This window comes from Phaseolus vulgaris, chromosome 9, assembly GCF_051622355.1.
Source record: "Phaseolus vulgaris cultivar YP4 chromosome 9, ASM5162235v1, whole genome shotgun sequence".
In the NCBI taxonomy this organism is placed as follows: domain Eukaryota; kingdom Viridiplantae; phylum Streptophyta; class Magnoliopsida; order Fabales; family Fabaceae; genus Phaseolus; species Phaseolus vulgaris.
The window spans coordinates 8,600,355-8,622,895 of record NC_143506.1 but is presented as its reverse complement, the minus strand read 5'-3'; the positions used below and the strand labels follow the sequence as shown (position 1 = coordinate 8,622,895).

Sequence of the window (22,541 nt, the reverse complement as noted above, 5' to 3'; positions counted from 1 at the left end):
CACTGCCACTTCCACACTTCTGCTCATAATCTATATCCATATCTCTACACTTCTCATCATATTCTGCTTTATGCGCTTCACATGATGTATTTTCGAGGTTTTCATCACTTTAAGCTTTGGATACATCTTATCTCAATCCAACAACTCTTTCAAGTATAAATAACTTATATTTGAGATAGACAATAAACTTAGTATAAAAACTTTTTAAAAGTAATTAAAATTAACATTAGTAAAAAGTGTAAAATAATTTTAAAACATAGTTGATACTAAAATACCATGTCTAGGATTCAAATAATAGTAGATATCAGGCTCTTTCTCTCTTAAATAATGAATAATTTAATATTTTTATAGACAAGAAGATTTTTTTACGATTGAAAAAGTATAATTTTATAGTATGTATTCCCGTTAAAAATGGTTATTCAAATAATAAAAGTTAGTAGGTTACTCTTTAAACGAGTTTATTTCTAATATATAAATAGTTTAAAATATCATGATCGAAGTGTTTTGGAAGATTAGAGCGTTATCTTCTGCTTTACAGTTTGGAGGGTGCTGGATAATTCGATTGCTTGGTTAATCTGGTTAGGCATGAGGTTACAGTTGATTGTATTTCCTGTTGTTTGTGTCAGGAAGGAGAGGATACCACAAAACACTTGTTTTTTGAATGTAAAATAGTTTGGTTAGTTTGGAATTAGTTGTATGCAATGTTCCAGGCTATGTTAACGTCACTTGGGGGTGTGTTTGAGTTGCAATCATTGGTGAAATTTGGGGGCATAAAAATAAACACATTTTTAAAGGAGGAGCAATTGATCATTCTGAAATATTTTCTTTGACTAAATTAAAGGCATGATCTTGGATTACTTCTTATTCAGCTTCTACTTGTTTTTTCCTTTTTTGATTGGTGTCTTGATTCGTTGACATGTTTGCTTATGATCTAATGTCTCTGTTAAGAGTTTAGTTTGTATTTGAAGGTTTGGAGATGTAGTTTGTAAGGTGCCTTCGTTGGTTTTGAGTTGGTAGGTTAGAGTAAAGTTTTTGGATTTTTTTTTAAGTAGAGTAGTTGATACGTATACGAGTTGAATTACTCCTTAAATAATTCAATTTATTTATTCTCTTTACCGATAAAAAAAAAGTCATGGATCAATAGAAAAAAAAAGTACGAGGGATAACAATTTTTCATAACAACTTTTAAAAAATTTGATGATCGTATGCATAAAATTAAATTTTTATTCCCTAAACTAACCAATTTTTTCAGTATTTTTATATGTTAACTATTTTAATAGAAAAATTCATAATTTTAAAAAAAATCTTTTTAACTGACTATTTTTCAAATTTTGTTTAAATAAGATAATTAAATTTATTAAATTTTAATTTATTTATTTTGATTGAGTATATCATTAAATAAAATTTATATTAAAAGTATTTAATATATAAAAATATCAATTAATAATTTTTGTAGTTGACATAAACTATTTTTCCATTAAAAAGTATAAAGATATTTTTTCAATAAGTTCAATAAGATTTTTTTTAATATTGATCAAAGTTATTTTGGAATGATATGGACAATAACTATAATATCCACCAACGGGTAATTTTTACCTATATAAAAAATTGTGAAGAATTAAATAATTGGTAGTTAAAATCTTAGTATATAATTAGATATCAATTTAGAAATTATTTAACAATAATAGAAACTAATTTAGAAATCAAAAATTTTATTTTAGTCTCTAAAATGGTCTCTAATTTAGTCACTATAACAACTAATTATTTTTTGTATCTAAAATTGGTTTCTATTCAATGATTTTCTTCTAGTGGATGTATGAGTTGTTGTTTGATGGTGTACATTAAGTATGAAAAATTGATGTTAATAGAGACCCTCTAGCTTCACTAATGATTTAAATCACACAGACTAAGGTATCAGGTGGTTAGAAACTGCTGAAAAGGGAATTCATACACATCGTGACCACTTGTAGTCACACAATATTGGGTGTTTGGACTTATCCTATTCCTGTGTAAATCTAAGTTTTGGATATTGGATCAAATGTTAATCTCTAGTAGAGACATACTTAATGAGTCTTCCGGAGGTCGATGAATCTATGTGCAGTCAATACAATTGAAATGAAATCGAAATATTGAGGATTGAAATGAAATCAAGGTACTAGAATTGTAAATGGATCCATGTGTAGTCAATATGATTGAAATGAATTCAAAGTATTGTGGATTGAAATGAAATCCAATGATTGTGATTGAAAATAAATTCATGTGAATGATGAAATTGATATTGAAATTTTATATGACAATATTTGAAAGAATTCTTATGAATGACTAATATAATTGATTTTTTTTTTGTATGTATTGAATATACTATGAAATTTCTTTTAATTACCTTACACTCTTATTGTGTTGTGTTGTGAACTTCGATGATAGTAATACATACATGAGTAAATGTTGATACATGTACAAGAACATCTAGAAGACCTTAAAAAGTTTTATTTTAAACTTTAATTTTGTAAATATTTATATTATATAAATTTTAGTTATATATTAAGAATATTTTAAAAAACACTACATTTTATTCACGACCTGTAAAATTATATTGTAATAGAAAATATTATTTGGATGTTACAAATAACTTGCGCTTTCAGTCTTTCGAAAAGTAGAGTAGATATACACTTGTTCTCTCTTGTTGAAAGATAAAGTGTGTTTTATCTTAATTATTTTGAAATATTTTTTCTGAATAATATAATTTATTATAAAATATTTTAATTTTTTTATAAAATTAAATTACTTTTTTACTGGTCGGTGTCGAGTGAATCATGTCACCTGATATCGGAGGCTGTCCGACCGTATCAAATTAATACACCAAGATAAAATAAGAAGATAAGCAATAAATTAGGTAATGTCATTTTAGTAAAGATATACATTAAATATGACGCATAAACGAGATAGTCCATTATAAATATTATAAATAAACATGATTATACAAGGATAATGTACACTTTTATCAATATATTACTCACTCCATTATAAAACACTTACTTAATAAAGTGTCGGAAAACTTTTTATAGGACTACTCTTGATCAAATATTAAGGAACGAATATGAGAAAGGAAACAAAGAAAGAGTCACCGAATAACAAGTATCAATTGTTTAGTTGATTTTAGGCATCACACCCTCTATTTTTTTTTCATCCAACACTATAAAATATAGTATTTTATATTGAACTATGATATTTGACACTTTTCTTTGCTGCTTTATTTTAATGGGTATCAAAGTGTAATTGTGCTCTTAGATTCAAAGCCCAACCACAAAAATACATTTTATAAAAAAATGTAATACATCATCAATATTTATTTTATTGATATTAATTATAATATAATATTACATGATCAAGTTGGGTCGGTTTACTTGATTTTCCTTTGGACGATTTGAGAGAAAGAAAAGGCTTGTGAATGCCCACATCTAAGGATGACATAGAGTTGTAAGAAGAAAGGAATCAAATTAAAAAGGGTGACCAATTTTTTTTTAAAAAAAGTGTTCTTTTAAATGTTCATAGGCTGAGACCACATATGAAGACCAGTGCAATTTGGATCTTCATCTTTCATGAATTATAATTTAAAATGTATGCATGCTTATTTTGGTAATGAGTCCAATCAAATTCTTAAGAAATGTGAACTTCTTATGCTTCTATCTATTTTGGTAATTAGTGGACATAGAGAAGGACTAATTCACATGAAGAAAATCCTAAACAGACACTAAACAATTTTATGTGTTGATTCTTGTAAAAAAGTTAATTCCAAGAGAAACCATTTTAAAGTAATAATTTCAAAAAGTCAAAGTGGTTTTCAAACTCTTGTGTGTAGAAGTCAGTCGAGAAGAAAACGGTCAAAGTGTAAAGGAGAATTGTTAAAAAATCAATAGTAGTGAAATTTAAAATAGATCATTATAATCTGTGTTATTTCATTTGTCTTTTTAACTGTCTAAGTTTTTTTAGAAAAAATAAGGAATGTAATATTTTTTAATTTTAATAAAATATTTGTAAAATTTTATATTTTTTACCTTATCCATTCTACATTGCGATAAATACATATATGCAGACTAATTAAAGATTCAATAATGTAAACAAAATATTATAACAAATTATTATTATGATAAATATAGTTTATTTCTTGTTCTCCGTTTGTGGGAAGGTTGAAGAGTCGTCGAGTCACTTGTTATCCGTTTGTGACTTTGCTTGGATGGTCTGGTGTCTTTGCTTTAAGTGACTTGGAGTGTCGTTCGTAATCCATTTGGATCATATGCAAAATTTTATCCAATTTAGGTTGAGTCAGGCATCTGTCTCGGTTAATGATGTTTGGGGGGCAATTTGGGTTGGAATTGTGAGTGAAATTTGGAAGCATAGGAACTCGGTCGTCTTTAATGGAGGAGTGACATATGTGTTAGAAGTTTTTGCCTCGGCGCAAGTAAAGGTGTGGTCTTGGATTTCTGCAAAGTCCCGCGAAGTTTATGTTTCCTACCCCTGTTGGGTTCTGGATCCTTTAGCCTGTATACGGCTGATTCGGTAAAGCTAGTTAGCGCTTGGTTTGGTTGGTCCTTTGTCCGGCTGTTTTGCGTGTCAAGTTAAGAGTTGGATTCTATGTGTTTTTGTAAAAGGGTTGGACCACCCTGAAGTGATTCCCATTTATTTATTTTTTATTGCTGATAAAAAAATAGTTTATTTCTTATAATAAGTGAGATACAAACATAATTGTAAATATAAAAAAAAAACTATATCAGTTTTAATTTAAATTAAATAAAAGTACTTTCTATATTAATTTCTAATTAAATAAAAGTACTTTCTATATTAATTTCTAATTAAATAAAAGTACTTTCTATATTAATTTCTAATTAAATATAAAAAATATTTTTAGATTATTTTCTTTTTGCACTCAACCATTTTTTTCTTCTCTTGTAACTAAGTCATTATAAGTCAGAGCAATTATGTTTTACTACATGGCCGATAAAAAAATTAAACTATTGTTGTCAAGGCTAAGCCTAACTTTAGAGTGCAAGACACAATTTTTTACTGTTGTTGATTATTTTAACAACACATTTTTTATAGAGATTGATATCACATGTAGTTCTAAATTGTACATAGCAAAAAAAAAAATTCTAAAAAAGTAAGTTACATTCACCTAACAATAATCCTGAAACTTGATGTATAAACTGAATACTAACTATTTTTTTTTTCAGCAATAAAAAATAAATAAATGGGAACCATTTCAGGGGTGGTTTAACCCTTATACATAAATAGCAAAACACCTTACCATACTCTTACCACGAAATGTCTACCTGATTATCTAAGGAACAACCAAACTAACCACAGGAAAACATTAAATTACCATCCTCATACAATCCACTGGGTTCAAAACCCAATTACAGTACCCGAAGGAAGCACAATGAGACTTTGCGTAAATCCACGACCAAACCTTTACCTGTACTAAGGCGAATACTTCGAGCGCATCTACCACCCCCTATCGAAGGACACACAATTCCTATGATTCCAAATACCACTCACAACTCCAACCCAAATTGCACCCCAAACGTCATTAACCGAATCTGAAGCCTGACTTAACCTGAATTGTAGAAAGTTTGTCAAAGGATCCTTATGAATAACGAAGGATACGCCTAGCCACTTAAAACAAAGACACCAAACACGCCAAGTGAAATCGCAGACGGAAAACAGATGACTGGACGACTCTTTCACCATCCCACACAGACAACACAAGGGATTCTCAATCACCACCCCGCGTCTTTCCAGATTTACCCTAGTAGCAACCTTATTCTCTATCACCCTCCAAGTTGTGAACAAAGCAGAAGGCAAGGCTTTGCACCTCCACGACTTACTATAAACTGGAGGGACCTCCCCAACTGTATCCTTCCTAACTTGAACATAGGCTGAGTTAACCGTAAAAGTTTTGAACCCCCAGTCTTCCAAATCCAACAATCTTCCTTCCCCAGTTCTAACTTCGCCCCTTGCAACAGCTGAACCAACTGCTCCTCCAGAGGCTTCTCCCATTCGAAAAAGGATCTACGCCAAACAAAGTGCCACACCCAAACACCATCAATCCAATTCCCTAACTCAGCCACCTTTGCATCTTTAGCCAAACTAAGGGAAAACAGTCTCGGGAAAACGACCTTCAAAGCTCCACAACTCAGCCAACTGTCCTCCCAGAAAGAGATACCCTTCCCATCATCAACATCCCACTGAAAACCATCTTCAAAACTTCTTCCCCATCCCTCCGAAGCCCACACCTCCATCAAATCTTTCTACCAAAGGGAACCCTTTCTGATTTTACCCACCTCTCTCAAATTTCTCCAACCACCATATTTAGAAACAAGGATTTCTTTCCACAAACCTCCTTTATCCGTACCCAACCTCCAAATCCACTTACCTAACAAAGCCAGATTAAACTTCCTAAGGTCAATAACACCAAGACCCCCATAATCACGAGGCTCACAAACTTTTTTCCAGGAGGCCCAAGCGATCTTCCTACCATCAGAACCCCACCCCCAAAGGAAATTCCTTTGTAGCCGAACTAGCTTCTTTGCCACCACAGACGGTAACTTGAATAGTGACATAAAAAATAGCGGAATTGAGGACAAAACAAACTTTATCAAACAAATCCTCCCAGCCAAAGATAAACACCTACCTCTCCACCTTGAAAGTTTACCCTGAACTCTCTCTAACACCCCGCTCCAAAAAGCACCACGCTTGTGACTTCCTCCTACCGACAATCCTAAATAAACAAACGGGGTCACCATCACTTTACAATTAAGAATAGACGCAAAATGTTGAAGCAAGCTCTGACTCAACCCCAACCCGCCAATTCTACTTTTCAAAAAATTCACCTTAAGCCCAGAGGTGAGCTCGAAGCAGAGTAGAATCGCCTTAATATTGAATACACTTTTTGTATTAGCTTCACAAAAGAATAAGGTGTCGTTAGCATATTGTAACATATTTACTTTCACATTAGCCTTGTCAACCACCAAACTGTCAATCAAACTCTTCTCTTCTGCCATCCTAGAAACCCCAGTCAATCCTTCCACAACTATAAGAAAAAGAAACGGGGCAAGCGGATCGCCTTGACGAAGTCCCTTCCTAGGAATAAACTCCCTAGTTGGGCTACCATTCACAAGCACAGAGACTGAAGCAGATTCTAGGCAACCTTTTATCCAGCAAATCCATTGAACTGAATACTAACTATAAAAAAATAGAAATAAAAGGACGTATATAATGTATACACATGTATTTCATATAAACATTCTTTCTGCCGGATCCCTTCCCCCTTTATATAAACATATTTGATGTAATTTATAATTTGAAAAATATATTTTTTACACTTATTTTAAGTCTGAAAATATTCTTTAGATTTTGAAAATAGTTTTGTTGTGTTCATCCACATGAAAAAATTTCGTTGTTGTGTACTCTCTTGATATATTTTATAATTTTTTTTATAAAAGCTTTTTTTGTTAGGTATCACTATGTAAAGAAAAAAAAATACAAAAATATGAAAGAATAGACCAAAACTCATGTTAACAAAAACGATTCATAGATAGATTATACTTATTCATAAAGAATTTTAAGAACAAATTAAATGGAAGTTTATTATACCAATGAAATGATTCTCTATAAATAAATCATAAATTAACCAACTTAACAGTACATGTATTTCCTTCACGAAAAATATGAGTAATCCTAAACCCTGAATTTTTTAGAGTAACTAAGACAAGTATTCCATAAATTACGAAGCATCCACGGATTTGATATATTTTATAGGTTAATCTATGCTTAATTATAAATGTTACACATCATGAAGTTCAGAAAACAATGAGAAATTGTGCTTAGTGTGTGTTTGGGATTTGGGAGTGGATGTGTGAGGATTTGAGGGAGTGGATGTGTGAGGATGTGAGAAGAAAGTGTGAAGAACGTATGAAGAAAGTGAGGTTGTTTGGATTGGGGTATGTTAGAGTGGATGTGTGAAGAAAGTTTATGGGAGTTTGTGAGTGATATGATACTTGTGTGAGATTTTTTTTTTAATTGTTAAATGTTACTTTACAAATTTATCTTTGCCTATTAAAAATAATGAAATGAGTTATTTTTGTTTAAAAATAAACAACTTTCACATATTTCGTATATTTAAAAATTAAAATTAGAAAATAAATATATATTAAATATAAATAGATATAATTTAAAAATTATAATTAAAAAAAAATGTATTCAACAAATTAAATAGAAACAAAACTTTAAATAATTTCTTAAAATATTAAACATGCATTATAAAATTAAAAAATAAAGCAAATCTTATATAAATAAAAGATGATATTTTTTATTATTAAAAATTCTATAGTGATGAAAAATAAAATAAAATACTAAAAAAAATATAACGTAATTAACAATAAAAAATAATTTCATAAAAAACTACTATCAAATAAATTACTAACTCATAAATATAATAATTATAAAAAAAAACTTAATATAAATGCAACAACAAATTAAATAAAAAGAGAACTTCAAATAATTTCTTAAAATATTAAATATATATTAGAAAATTAGAAAATAAATCACATCTATATAAATAAAAAAACACTATTTTTTAATATTGAAAATCCTTGCAGATGAATGAGGGTAAATTCGGAAATAGCATATGCTGATGTGATGTTCCCTCTACATCTCTTCATTTTGAGGGGAGAGAATATTTACTGTTCACAGGCATATCATATCCTCCTCTTCTCTGCAAAATCCTGGATCCAAACCATTGATATCCTCTCACTTTTTTTCTTGTGAACCGTATATCCATAGAAACAAATAGAACTTTGGGTTAACTATTCCCTTTGGTAGAAAAAGGAAGTGATATTCTGCATTAGTCCACAAATGATTGCTTTATGTTAAAGGAGCATCACGATCTGATTAGAAGGCTTTCATGCATTTTCTCTATTAGTGAGGAATGTTTTCTTTTGGTGCAGACTTGCCCCTTTCCCACTAACTTCCATTGTTCTTGTTATTGCTTACATCTGATTTACAAGGTACAAGGTGGTTACACTATTCTTTTTAACAGCTTCCCACACATTATGTTAATTCTAATCCGGCTCCATATCTCAATTCAGTTCAAGAATAATTTTGTGAATTCTTCACAACAACTTCTCCCCAAGGAAAAAACTTGAATTTAATAAATTTTATCTTAAAAGTCGTGTTACTATATTAGTTAGGTTTTGTTTAGATTAGAGGGTGTGGGAGAGTGGAAAATTGAGGGTGTGGGGGAGTGGAAGTGTGAAGAAAGTTGAGGTTGTTTGGATTGGGGTATGTTAAAATGGATGTGTGAGGAAAATTTATTGAAATTGGTGAGTGAAGTGATGGTTGTAAGAATATTATAAATTATTTTGAATAGTAAAAAATTGTAAGATTACAAATTTACCCTTGTATAGAAATGAAGAATAAATAATGATTAATTTTTTTGCATATTTTAATTAATTAAAATAATTTTAAGTTTCATTTATTAATTATATTTATTTTTATTATTATTAATAACATTAATAATATTTAATATAAATAAAACAAAAATAAAAATAATTAATAATAATAATATTATTATTTATTAAAATGATTTATCATTATTTCAGTTAATGTTATTATTTAAAATTTTATTATTATTTTATAAATTTATTTTAAATATTATTATTATTTTAATATTTTTATGATTAGTATTAATAATACTTTATATTTATATTATAATTTGATGATTTTTATTAAAATTTATTGTCATGCAAAGAGATAAAAAGGGCATAATCGTATTTTGCTAGATGCTGACATGGTTCCCTCATTCTTCTTTGTAATTTGCTGAAGATGTGAAGAGTACTACTTCAGGCACCCACTTGCTCGCAATTCTTATCAAATTAATAGATCCAAATACAACTCCTTCTCACTTTCCATCTTCGCCAATAGTAAATCTATTAACAAACACACTGTTAGAGTCCTGATATATTGACACCCTCTGACACTAACACACATCTGACGCAGTAGACGTGGCAATGATCTAGCGGAGTGAGATTGTGCGCAAATGAGTAGTGCGAGCTATATTACATCGGTTCTTAGTAACAACCGGTGTAATATATATTATTACATCGGTTCTTAGTAATAACCGATGTAAATATGACACAAATTCAGAGTTTCGCCTTCGATTCTCGCGGTGAAGGGCCTTCGACAGTCGAATCATCAAATGACAGCGTTCTGAGAGTCGTGTGGATCTGTTTCAACGCCGACCAGTTCCACGCCATCATCCACGACAGCAAGGTCCTTGCTATTAGCGGCGAAATTGTTCCCGGTGCATTGTCACGTCGAGCGTGGCAATGACGATCTCGCTTAGCAATCTGAGAGGGGTCGCGACCCATGAAAACAACTGCTTTCAACTCGGCCTCGCAACAGAGGAACTCGTCGAGGAGGCGACGAAGTCAGGATATGGAGATGAATGTCACCGGAGGAGTCCTCGATGGTGGTGGACAAGAGTTGAGAGAAGCAGGATCCGACGTGCTTCTGAAATTATTATTGCTATAAAATTGTCCTTGCCAGGTCATCAATTTTTGCTACATTGACCGCGTAAAATGTGTGTCATGGTCATCAATTTTTGCTACATTAACCGCGTAAAATGTGTGTCATGGTGCTGAGGGTGTTAACAAAACGTTTTTTTATTAGTTATTTCATAATCACTGTAGTACATTCATATCTACTATCTCTGAATCTATTTTAACTATAACATAATATAAAATATCTAAAATAACTTTCATAAAAAAAAATTAACAATAATATTTGAGTGTAAGATAAAAGTAAATGAAGATAATTAATATTGTTTTAAACTTTGAAAATAGCATTGAATTAGAAAAATATTTTTAAAATGTAATACTTAAAAAGAAAATATATATTATACGTTTTATCAACAAAAGAACTTTTTTAGTAAATAAACAATATGAGAAGGTAACTCATACATCAACAAGAAATTACATGTTATGCATTTAAAAAAACTTAAAAAATTTCAGATAAATTAGAGTTAAAACTAAAAAATAATATATAAAATAGAGTTTTTTTTTTATTTTATAAATTAAATTTGTAGAAATATACTATGTCAAAATCTAAATTATTTTTTATTTGAAAAAAAAATTAATAAACAGAACTATTTCAGAAGTATTTCAACTATTTTACAATTCAATACATCATCTAAAGTCTTGTATAATTGAACTATCCTATTACGCATAAAAACATTTTATTGTAATCAATTATGGAGAAAAAAAAACTACAACTGCGTCAAAATCTAAATTATAAAACAATACTAAAAATGATCTTAGATCCATTTAAAAAAGTGACCTATTGTAGAATTATTCTTATATAAAGTTTAATAGTGAACTAACACTTTACAACACTTGTTGAAATCTAAATATATTTTTTAAAGAAAATACTTTCAAATATTTTTTTTTACAATGGTAATAATGAGGTTTGAGTCCAGAATATTATGCTTTAAATACTAGTTAATAAAGTTATTATAGAATGATGAACGCGGTTTCTAAAATAAAGACTTATATTATTTTTAGTTACAAAAGTTATTAAGATTTTTTAATTGGTAGTTAATAAATATAATTATACTTTCTTTTTTAAAATAGATTCCTCGTTTTAGAGAAATAGTTAAATATGAAGATCTATTGAGAAAACAAAAATATTATATCCTCTCTTAAAGTAAGAAGTTTGCTATTTTACGAAAGAATCTGTGCTTTTATTTATCCCCTACCCTTTCTTTTTATTCCAAAGCAAGAGGCTAAATGCTTAATATAAAAACAAGACATTTCTTCCTCCCTGTTGTCCCTTGTTGCTTTTAATTCATTGTTTTTAGCTCCTTTCCAGAAAAATATGATGCTATTTTTTTAGAGTGATTAATTAAAATTTTAGTTATATAAAAATAATACTGGTCATCTATTTAAGCATATAATTGGTTTTCGTTTGGTCATTTTAAGAACTAAGTAATGTTACTTCCAAAAATTATTTCAATAACATGAATCGATGTTTAAAAGCTATAATTTATAAAGCAATTATTACGGTTTGCATGAGAATTAATATGTAATATACTAATATGAATCCCTTGTTGACCCGACACCAATAATACACATACAATACAAACACGTATATAAATAAGCACTTCGACAATAATGATACCTTGATTCGATTACAGGGATATTTTTAAATATTGCATCCTTACTATTTAACATATATAAGTTTATAAAAAATTAGTTAAATTATTGTAAGGATGATATACAACCGACCAATTATTACATTTCCTACCATTAAAAAGTGATACAAGAAATGGATTTGACCCGAAACTCAAAGCTAATACAACCTAACAATTTCTTTTATACAAAGATAATAAAATTTATTAAATTATACTGTATCTATGCTTTATTATGTTGTTATTTGACAGTGGAGTTAAAATTACAATCTTTTAAAAAGCTTGGATATATATAGCACATTACTGTTATTTGCATTTATCTATTTTTTTATATGCTTTATTATGTTGTTATTTGACAGTGGAGTTAAAATTACAATCTTTTAAAAAGCTTGGATATATATAGCACATTACTGTTATTTGCATTTATCTATTTTTTTTATAAAAAAAATAAACAAAAGTTGGATATTTTAGGGATACTCCAACTATTACAGAGAATTACGAATATGTATAATTTCAAAAATATATTCTTTACAAAGCATAAATAATAATCTTAAAAGAATTATTAAAACTTATTTAATCTAAGAATCAAAGGTGTATAACTAAAATATTTAATTCCAAGTCATATTCAACTCAACACAATTAATATAGCATGACTCCAATCAAACCACTCAAATATATGCAGATCATATGTTCTCCTCATATAACTTCACAAAAAAAAAAAAAAACCCTTACTGTAAGAACCTTCCAATTAGGAGTACCTCATTACTCCATTGCTTCCCCTCGCTTTTATCCTCAAGGTTCATTTTGGAGTGCTTTCCAACCATCAAGGTTGTTTTAAATTTGGCATGCACTTCAACATCCTACCAGGATGCATATTCATTTCTAGATTTTAGAATAGTTCTATACACTATTTTTGCAAAAAAAAAATAAAAAAATCTTTCCATCCTTTCTTAACAAAGAGCGAGTTATAATTTTGTATGACATTCTTGGCATAATTAACACTTTCCTTTCGAATATAATTAAATACTTTTCAAGCAAATAATGGGATAAAGATGTCAATCCGTTAAAGAGTAACTAAAACTAGGAAAATTATCATCCACATCCAGGATTTCAATTGGGCCATATAGAAGATTTTTTTGTACATCTACCTTCTTATTCTTAAACACTACGTTATTCTTATGCTTCCATATGCTTCAGATTATTGCAATCCATAGACTTTTCTATACAAAATTTTGTTTTGTATTTAAATTTAACATATGAAATTGTAGGAAGTGTGCCATTAAATTACCATGATGAACTGTTTGAACCCCTATCCACTTACCACAATCAGCCCAAACTTTAAAGACTAAATCACATGATAGGAAAAGATGCTAGACAGTTTCCAGGTGCTCTAGACAAAGGGGACAAATTTCAATGTTTAGTCGTAATCCTCTTCTAACTAAGTTTGTTCTCATTGGAACCTTCTCATTGATAACACATCACACCAATGTTTGGGCATTAGGCAATGCTTTAACCACTAAAAAAGGCCAAAATTAAACTTAAAGGAACTTGTCATTGTATTACTTGTCTATAGACATGCCTATGCAGATTTCACAGTATAGATTCCTTGGTTTTCTCCCAACCATATACGTTTATCTTGACTATCTAAACTCATATTTACCCCATTTAACAATTCCAACAATTGCATTTCATGTGATATCTCCCGTATGAATCTGTTCCTTCTCCAAATGAGCAACCATTCCACACCCGTTTCCCTCCTAACACTTATCTCTCCAACTGTTTTATGTTGACAATTTGAAATAGAATAAAGCCTAGAGAACCTATGTATTAAGGTCGAGCCACCTAACCAGTTATCCTTCAAAAAATGAGCTTTGTTCTTAGCCTCCACTTTCCATCCTATGTTCATTTCAAACCAACTATCTTTTTCAACTATTTTTATTAAATCTCACCACCACCTATCTGGTTGAGAGGTAAATTCTTATTATGTCCATCCGCCAACTCATATTTCGAAATTAACAGTTATCTCCATTTGTCCTCATTTTCTGCCCATAGTCTCCATTTCTATTTGGCTAATAGAGCTTTGTTAAACCTTCCAATTTTCTTAACTCCCTTTTCTTTACATATTTGCTTTCAACTAATCGATGCAATTTTCCTACCACCACTTCCCTAACCCCACAAGAAATTTCTTTAGATATTAGTTAGTATGCGGCACACTGACGCTAATACCTTAAAAAAAGATATGTAATAAAGAGGCAATGCATTACTAATAGATTTAATTAGACAAATTCTACTATCAGATGTTAGAAATCTACCTTTCCACTTAGACAATCTAACCCTGATCTTGGTGATAATAGGTTACAAAAGAAAATTTCTTCTTAGGTTCCCTCCAACCAGGAGATCGAGGCATGTGAAGGGTATATTCATTTTATTACAATTTAAGACATTAGCAAAACAATTTAGTTTAGACAAGTCAACTCCAATTGCCCCTATACTTGATTTATGAAAATTTACCCTCAAGCTTGTTGTTAACTCAAAGCATATCAGAATAGCTTTTACAGTCCTCACATTCTGAAAGTTTGCCTCTGCTACAAACAGACTATCATCCGTGTACTGCAAAACTTCAACCATACAAAGTTTTTGCCTATTTTGACTCTCTGAAAACGATTTTTCTTTATTGCTTGCCTCATAAGACTTGTGAAGTCTTCAACTACTATTAGAAACAAGAAGGGAGCTAAAGGATTACCTTGTCTTAGGCCCCTAGCCCGTTTAAATTTATTAGTTAGGCTTTCATTAACCAATATGGATATAAATGATGATTGCATACATCATTTTACCCACCCAACCCATCTCTCATCAAAGCCTAGTCTAAACATCATGTAGTACATGAATTCCCATCTCATTTAATCATACACTTTTCCTAGTCGACCTTAATTATAAAAGCACTCTTCTTCCTCCTCCTGATGTCCTCTACCATCTCATTTACCACCACCATGCTATCCAGAATACTCTTACCTTTCAAAAGAGAAGATTGTGATTGATTAATAATGTATGATAGGACATGCTCTAGTCTATTCGACATAATGTTACAAAAAAGATTTGCTCAACAATTGGAGGAAGAGGTAAAGTAGTTTGAATTGAACTTTTTGCTTGATGAACCAAGTTGATGTTGAGTGTGAAGCTAAGACCAATTGGGTTGGGCCGACTAGACACCATGTTTAAGTGAGTGAGCTTAATTATTGTGTCCCCTATATAATCTCTATTTAAGAGACATTTGTGCTTGTAATAAAATTGTAACAAACATAATGAAAACCTAATTAGTTGCCCGTGGACGTAGGTTGCAGATTGACGACCGAACCACGTTAAATCCTGTGTTGTTTATTTTTTGCAGTTGATTAGTGATTGTGTGTTGCTTCTGCTTGCGTTTTTTCTCATCAAGTGGCATCAGAGCTTGTGATTTATATATTGCTTGTGGTTTATCCCAAACAACCTAGTATATAAAGGCTGAAAACACTTAAAAACATACATTTTTAGAATTACTAGCCCACATGCACTAAATTGGTCATCACCATTTCAATTTGGTGCAAGACAACCTGTCCAACAACAATATCAGGACCAAATCTTTACCGCGTTGGTGTATGGAATATGATGTTTTGACAATCCTTAAAGTTGTATACAACTCTTGATGTGATAAGTTAATAAATAAATATATGAAATTAAATTATATGAAAAAAATATTAAAATAAGAGTATTGAAAGTTGTAATGTGATTGTATAAAAAATGTGGGTTGTCAGTATATCAATACCCATGATGTACTATGATTGTTTATCGGGATTGTGTCACATGACCTCCATGTAACCTATGGTCAGCTTCCAGATTCTTGTTTTAGCCAATGCATAATTTGTGTGCATCTCCATCCGTATGTTTGCTCCCTATGTTTTACTACTACAACTAACTTCAACTATGTACACACAAAACAAATAGTTAGCCAACATTACATGCCATAATAAACACCAAATACATGTGTTTGATACTACATTACTAGAAAAATGATGAATAATGACTGAAATTAGTGACAAAAAAATATGATCAATATGAGTGACCAAATCAATGTAAAAAAAATGTGATCACTATTAGTGGCTAAATCAGTGACCATAAATTATTTTTATGATTTAATGACCGAAATAGTGACTACAATTTTAGTCACAGAATTTCGATTACAAAATAATATGTAGCTAATAGAGACTATTTATCAGTAATAGAAACTAAGTTAGATATTGAACTGAATTGGACCAAGTCAGATCTATGTTCACTACAAGAAAATCATGAAATAGAAACCAATTTTTAGAGACAAAAAATAATTAGTTGCTATAGTGATTAAATTAGAGACCATTTTAGAGACTAAAAAAATTTTGGTTTCTAAATTAGTTTATATTATTGTTAAATTATTTTTAAATTGGTGTCTAATTATATTTATTATTAAAGAATCCTCATTGAATAAATTCTCATGATTAAATGAGTACAAAATAAAGCAAAATCCTGCTATTTACTATACAAAATCTCTAAATATTAAAAAAAGCAGATATTATGGAATATGTCATATTATATACCATGATCATATTAAATTCATAGATCTTATCACAAAATGCACCCGATTATACCATTTGAATTATGGAATACTCCGATTTGATATACATTATATTCAAATTTTATGGTATAAAACTATGATATGCCACATTAAAATATGGATAATGTGACACCAGTATCAAAGATCAAAGCCCACAAAGACTTATAAAAATATCACCACAAATAGGGAGTAGACTCAACTCATATTTTATATTATACTCATTATGTTTACTAAATTTTATATTCTTCCTGACTTGAACGTCAGGTATTTTCTACAGGTGGATAACAAAATCTTGCAATCTTTCTTTTCAATCTCCTTATCTACTGCCTTTTGAGCTTCTATTCCTTATGCAATAACATGTTTCTAATCTTCAACAAGATCCTACTACACCCCTTGAAACATCAAAATTCTATTTGTATTTTCCAGTTGTCATATTTTTCATTGTGAGAATTGAAAAATTGGTAGAAATTAAAGTCATCTAATTCTTGCAACTTCACCCTTATAACCATGCTCTTGAAATCAATTATTGGGATGGTAGAAGAAGAGAGAAAGACAAAGTACCATTATCAATAGTAACATTGACAATATCCTCACACTTGTAACTCTAATGTATTGTATATGTATAGAAAAAATATCATCATACACTCATAACCCACTTTTTTTTTATACATCTACAACTCTCTCAATGTTATTATTTTAATAATTTTTTTTATATTATTTAATAACAAATTTATTTTTATTATATCTTTTTGTGAAGACTATCATATCAAATATGGTATACAAGTAGGAGGATTTTCAAAGTATATTTTTGTAGAAAAAAATTAAAACGGTATAAAACTGAATTATTACTTGTGAACAAATTTATCATATAGTAAATGAATTTCGAAACCAACTCTACTAATGTATCTTCTTTTGTAAATTCATGCACGTGAACTCTAACGCTTCTTTTCTCACAGTAGGTCAGTAGTAGGTTGGTGGATTAGCGGCGTTGAGTTTCATACAGAACAAAAAGGGATGGGTAAAAATCATGGAGCATTTTCTATATTATCAAAACAAAAATAAGCAAAGGAGTAACATGACAAGAAAAGTGGTGAAAAAGTGGCGTGAGAATTATAAATGGGAATAGTCTTGTCGAGAGAGGACTCATACTCATCGTCAGACATTCCCAACTTTTGAGATTAGCCAATCAAAGTGGTGCCACAACTACCCTCTCATCTAGCAGAGGCTTAAATCAATACTTGCTGCAACTCCTTTCACGCAATCATCCACATAAAACACCACGCATAGACAAGAGGGTATTGAACTTGCATTAATGCACTATAAGTACAAGTAGCAGACTTCCACCATACACTTCAAACAACCATGAGTTCAACTCCCACTATGAGATTCAGCGGGCAGGAGAACTTTCATCCTGAGGATACTGGCCAAATAGAGAGGTCCCTTTGGGTGCTGGAACCTCCCAATCCACCACCTCTATGGAACAAGCTATTTAGTCCACTGAAGAAATCCATGTTCTTTTTTTCATCCAAGAAGAAAACTTACCTTGGACGTGCTGTTTCATTCTTAGAGAGTTTATTTCCTATCCTTTGCTGGTTCAAAAATTACAAGGCCTCTAAGTTTAAAAATGATTTGCTAGCCGGTTTAACTCTTGCCAGCCTCAGCATACCTCAGGTGTATATTCACAAACATTACTTCTAATCTCATGGCAATGCGTCAGATGTAGAGCATTACATTCCTCTCAGCCTTTTCCTCTTCACCCTTCTCATTTTTCCATTCATGTTGCAGAGTATAGGATATGCTAATTTGGCAAAACTTGATCCTCAGTATGGCTTGTGTAGGTGTCTAACTTCAGTTATGTTATTATATTATACTATATACTATACTGATGTATCATGTTTCAATTTTTTCTTTATTTCTTTTCATTGCATTCAGACACCAGTGTTGTTCCTCCTCTAATCTATGCTGTGATGGGGAGTTCAAGAGAAATAGCTATTGGACCTGTAGCTGTAGTATCATTGCTTCTATCCTCCCTAGTCCCCAAAGTGGTAGATCCTGCTGTTGATCCTGATGCCTACAGAAATGTTGTTTTTACCGTGACCTTATTTGCTGGAATCTTTCAAGCTGCATTCGGTATTTTCAGGTGGTTTCCTCATCCGTTTGATAGATTTCTTGTGAATGTGTAGGTTTCCTTAAAAAGTAAGCAGTTTATTCTTCAAATCTGCAGGTTGGGGTTTCTTGTGGATTTTCTTTCACATGCTGCACTTGTGGGATTCATGGCAGGCGCAGCCATCATTATTGGTCTTCAGCAGCTGAAGGGGTTGCTGGGGGTTACTCACTTTACCAACAAAACTGATGTAATATCCGTGTTGGTGTCTGTATATAAGTCACTCCATCAACAGATAACATCAGGAGAAAAAGTTAGTACGTTATGCTAACTAAATGAAATATGTTCGGGAGAATTTGGTTATTAGTTTCAGCAAAGGAAGTTATTTTACTGATGGTTTAGAAAAAAAAAAAAAAACTAAATGGGGTGATAAATTTTAAATTTTTAAAAGGAAGACTTTATCTGGGTTTTCATGATATTTGACATTATTCTTTGCTTTTTACATTGACAGTGGTACCCTCTGAATTTTGTCATCGGTTGTTCATTCCTCATATTCCTTTTAATTGCCCGATTTGTTGTAAGTAATGAAATTTCCGGCATTCCGATTCCACCACTATATTTCCTCTGTTTGATTTGAGATTCTGATAATATGTATGTCATTTCAGGGCAGAAGAAACAAAAAACTTTTCTGGTTGCCTGCTATTGCTCCTCTTCTATCAGTTTTACTATCAACTTCAATTGTGTATTTGTCAAAAGCTGATAAGAGTGGGGTTAATATAATAAAGCATGTCAAAGGAGGTTTGAATCCAAGTTCAGTTCACAAGTTACAATTCCATGGTCCACATGTTGGACAAACAGCTAAAATTGGATTGATTTCTGCCGTTATTGCTCTCACAGTATGTTAAATTACTTGCTCTTTTACTTTTATTTAAAATAATTTTTCTTTTTCCCAACTCTTAAGTTCCGTCTTACTAATGGAAATATGAACGTCAAATTCAGGAAGCAATAGCGGTTGGTCGATCTTTTGCTTCCATTAAGGGATACCATCTTGATGGCAACAAAGAAATGTTGGCAATGGGATGTATGAACATTGCGGGATCTCTCTCTTCATGCTATGTGGCAACTGGTGACACTTTGTTTTGGTTGCTATTAATTGTTTAATCATTGCAAGTTTGGATTAAAATTAGAAGTCTAAAAGTATTCTGGAAACAATGTTTTTCCTCCTTCATTTAGTACTGAAGTTCGTTACAGTGTATTGGAGTTTACAAAAATCCTTTTGAGGTTTTAATCCAAACACAGTCTTGATCTGAATAACTCTTGTGCAGGGAAGTATATGAGCACCAAACTTATTTATAGTTTGCCCTAAACATTTGCAGGTTCTTTCTCAAGGACTGCAGTAAATTTCAGTGCAGGATGTCAAACATCAGTATCAAATATTGTGATGGCAGTTACTGTGTTTCTGTGTCTTGAATTGTTTACAAGGCTTCTATACTACACCCCTATGGCCATACTTGCTTCTATCATCCTCTCTGCACTTCCTGGGTTAATTGACATAAACGAAGCTTATTATATTTGGAAGGTTGACAAATTTGACTTTCTTGCCTGCATTGGTGCCTTCTTCGGTGTCTTGTTTGTATCAGTCGAAACTGGTCTTCTTGTTGCAGTAAGTAGTTGACTGCTTTCAAGCATTAATTTTTCCCCCCTAAATAATAGAAAACTCTTTTAGGAAGTTAGAAAAAGACCAAAACCATTAGGCAATGGAAAGCCCATCGTACGAGCAGACACCATGAAACACATTGATTAAAAATTTGTTCAGAGTGGGGACCCAACTTCCCTCATGCTGATAGTTACTCATTACACAATGAATTGGTTGGCAACTAGTGTAGAATAGAGTTGAATGTGTGACATGATTTCTGAATACGTGAAAGACTTGGTGTTACCACTGCCAATTAGTGGAGTTCCATCCATCAAATAATTTGGCCTAGATAATTGTGTTGTCGTGCTCATACCTTCCTTACTTGTTTGGCTTCTAGACCAGACTCTGGTCCACAGATTTGGCATTATATGCTCGGCTTGTATGATTGAATTCAGAATTCACATAAAAGAAAATTTGTTTGACAAGTCTGATATTTAAATATAATTCTCCAATCAAAATCAACTACCAGTTCTGAGCTGCTTAGCATATGTCTCCTCTTAGTTGTGTCTTTTCAGTGATGAAATCTTAAAGCACTTTTTAGTTATGGTCATTTCACCTTACCCATTAAATGAAATTAAGGTAAAAAGGTAAAAAAGTAGGATGACTTATTGGTAGTGTTTCTGACTGGGAAGTTTGTTTGTGCAGGTGTCAATCTCATTTGCAAAGATACTTATACAATCAATTCGACCAGGGATAGAAGTTTTAGGCCAAGTTCCAAGAACAGAAGCATTCTGCGATGTTAGTCAATATCCTATGGCCACAAGCACTCCAGGCATTTTGGTGATTCGCATAAGCTCTGGCTCACTCTGCTTTGCAAATGCTAATTTTGTTAGAGAAAGGCAATCACCTCATTTAAACTATTATTGAAGAGTTTTATAAATTTAATTACCAAACTTTGAAATTAAAGTTATTTAATTGTTCCAGAATACTGAAGTGGGTCATCATGGAAGAAGAAAACGAACTTGCCAAGGGAAAGGTCTATGCAGTAATCTTAGACATGGGCAGTGAGTCTCAGAACTGATTATGATCCTAGTAATGCATTTCGTGGAATTTATTATAACCTTCTGAATGACTCTTTCTCAATTCTCTTGGATAGATCTCATGAATGTTGATACTTCTGGGATTCTAGTACTGGAGGAACTGCACAAGAGGTTGCTTTCGCGTGGCGTACGAGTGAGTCTAGCATGAATATGCATCTTCAGACAAATTATTATCATTATTTCATATTTGACACATACTAATCTTAATGTTAGAGCATAAGATAATGCAATGATTTCTTAGCATAAGATAATCTGAAACCCACAGAGCTAATTGAAGGGTTTTGGTATTGGTGTGTGTTTTTTGCAGTTGGCCATGGTGAACCCGAGGTGGGTAGTAATTTGGAAGCTGAAAGTGGCACAGTTTGTGGATAAAATTGGAAAGAAATGGGTTTTTCTGACTGTTGGAGAAGCCGTAGATGCATGTCTATCTTCAAAACTCCCTGAGCCATGATTTGAGTGGCCTTATCTGTAATGTGCTGCTTCATTGCATATCTAACTACACAAAGGTGTGCATTACAGTGTGGTACGTAAAATGTAATGATGGATGCTTGACATTGTTGGCTACCACTGTTAGTGGAAATGTCTTCTGTACGGAAAAAAAAAGTAATGTATGCGAGGCTATTGTTTCACTCAAAGACTCCTTGCATGGACAATTTTGCTAGGAACAATATCAAACAATCAACTTCAAATAAAATAAGCATTTCATTGGCACTACATGAAAAGACTAGAAAACAAAATATTAATATGCAGCAAAAGAAAGTAGACAAAAAAATTTATGCTTAGTATTTTTTATAAATTACTAAAAGTAAAAAAGAAAAGAAAAATGTGAAGACCAA

At 31.3% G+C, this 22,541-nt stretch overlaps 1 protein-coding gene across 1 annotated transcript; it reads left to right on the top strand.

The window, feature by feature from the left end:
• Positions 1–17,899: 17,899 nt before the first annotated feature.
• LOC137820938 (low affinity sulfate transporter 3) lies at positions 17,900–22,340 on the top strand. The gene is made up of 12 exons (XM_068625284.1): positions 17,900–18,536; positions 18,651–18,699; positions 18,798–19,005; positions 19,090–19,282; positions 19,481–19,546; positions 19,635–19,865; positions 19,969–20,095; positions 20,346–20,632; positions 21,311–21,504; positions 21,590–21,669; positions 21,762–21,838; positions 22,013–22,340. Exons 1-12 carry the CDS (start codon positions 18,228–18,230, stop codon positions 22,154–22,156), a joined length of 1,965 nt encoding a protein of 654 aa, XP_068481385.1. The 5' UTR covers positions 17,900–18,227; the 3' UTR covers positions 22,157–22,340.
• The last annotated feature ends 201 nt before the right edge of the window (positions 22,341–22,541 follow it).

What these genes read in the sequence shown, in the direction of transcription:
- LOC137820938 (XM_068625284.1), top strand. Translation starts at nt 18,228, where the DNA reads ATGAGTTCAACTCCCACTATGAGATTCAGCGGGCAGGAGAACTTTCAT. An exon ending in CCAGCCTCAGCATACCTCAG is followed by an intron (nt 18,537 to 18,650) that starts GTGTATATTCAC and finishes TTCATGTTGCAG; the next exon opens with AGTATAGGATATGCTAATTT. An exon ending in TGATCCTCAGTATGGCTTGT is followed by an intron (nt 18,700 to 18,797) that starts GTAGGTGTCTAA and finishes CATTGCATTCAG; the next exon opens with ACACCAGTGTTGTTCCTCCT.